Raw genomic sequence first — 1637 nt, 5'->3', positions numbered from 1 at the left:
GATGTTGTGAAGGTGCAGTGTTCACATGAAGTGAGGTAGACTCTAGGCTTAGTTGATTGTTTGGTTTGAACTCCCTTTGTTTTTCCTCTTGTACTAACAAAGGGAAGGCCTGCGCCAATGATGGTAAATGTTTCATCATTAAAATACTTCCTCGCATTGTTGTGTACACTTCGTTCAAGCCCATCAGAAACTGAATAAGTCGTCTGTCCTGTTCTACCTTATGCATATTGTCCTTTGACCGACACGTACAAACACAGGTGCACTGGGACTTTGCACTGAGATTGCTTAATTCTTCCCATAGCCTTTTCATTCACGTGTAGTAGGCAGTAATGTCCAAGGACCCTTGAACCAGATCATTAATCTCCTTTTGAATCTGATACAGCTTTACACCATTCGTTTGATCATATCGATCTTCCAATTTTCTCCATAATTCTACTGAATCGCTAACATATTCAACACTGTCAGAAATTTCCTTTGAAAGGGAATTGAGAATCCAGGAAGTTACCATGTCATCACATCTCTCCCATTGACGAAATTGTGGAGAATTGGGAGGAGGCTTCCTACAATCTCCATTTACGAACCATAATTTGTTTTTAACTGACAGGGCTCTCAATACGCTCCTTTTCCATGACCTATACCCAATTCCATCAAAAGAAACTAGTACTAGAGTCACTCCGGGACTATCCGAAGGATGAATGTATAGAGGACTACTTATATCAATGGCAGGTTGATCGTTCTTGCTTGTATTGGGGATGAGTTCTTCGGTTTGATCGATCACCATGAGAGAAGCTCTAGATGATGAAATTGACTAATTTCCTAAGCAAAACATTGAATAAATTGTCCAATTGTGCATAAAATGCCTTTACTTCGCACAAATATTGCAGCTCGAAATCGCAAAATCAAACCCAGCAGATGACGGAGAGAAAGAGGCCTTGAAGAAAAACTCCGACAGATCTTCGCCAAGGGTATCACGCCGGCTCTGATACCATATCGAGATTGTTACTTTGAGCTAGGAAGAAGCTCGTACAGGAGTTTCAATGGAGGTTCTGGAATATTCCAAAGAGAGAAGAAAATATCTGGGAGGAGAGCAGATGAACTGAAAATGTGAAAATGACTCTCATCTCATTTCCACTGTTATAACCTGTATATGTATCTACACAGGGGAAAAATAAAAGACAGCTAATTAATACAAGCTAATACAATTAACTTAGCTAACTAAGAGCTAATAACAGTAGCTAGCTAGCCAATATCTAACCATAACTAAAACTAACTAAACATATTTCAATAAATTTTGCTTGTGACTTATTAATAGGAGTGTTCGTAATTTATGACTATCTTATTTAACCAATAAATTATGCTAAAAATTATTCTCACGAACAGAAAATATCATGAATAGTGTAAAATACTCCTTCCACGCAATGAGAAGGTATTTCTTTTGGTATGTTTGGCAATGATTATGAAATAGGTTAACTCAATATTATCTTGAGTTTTACGGGATAGAGACTTAATTTTTTCTCTAGCCCATATAGAATAACTTCACTAATTCTTCTTGATATAATTTGCATTTTGATTTTATCAAAATTCAATGATCCATTAGAAGAATATACCCATCGATCATTAAGCATTAACTAGAGGGA

At 37.0% G+C, this 1637-nt stretch overlaps 1 protein-coding gene across 1 annotated transcript; it reads right to left on the bottom strand.

Moving 5' to 3' along the window:
• Positions 1 to 310: 310 nt before the first annotated feature.
• Positions 311 to 781, bottom strand: LOC107763743 (uncharacterized). Its single transcript, XM_016582235.2, has one exon. It carries the CDS (start codon positions 779 to 781, stop codon positions 311 to 313), a length of 471 nt encoding a protein of 156 aa, XP_016437721.2.
• Positions 782 to 1637: the final 856 nt, after the last annotated feature.

The sequence above is a fragment of the Nicotiana tabacum genome, chromosome 20, assembly GCF_000715075.1.
Source record: "Nicotiana tabacum cultivar K326 chromosome 20, ASM71507v2, whole genome shotgun sequence".
Lineage (NCBI taxonomy): Eukaryota > Viridiplantae > Streptophyta > Magnoliopsida > Solanales > Solanaceae > Nicotiana > Nicotiana tabacum.
This window is presented reverse-complemented; position numbering and strand designations above follow the sequence as displayed.

Bases quoted from the DNA above. Each gene is read 5' to 3' on its own strand.
- LOC107763743 (XM_016582235.2), bottom strand. From the start codon at position 781: ATGGTGATCGATCAAACCGAAGAACTCATCCCCAATACAAGCAAGAAC.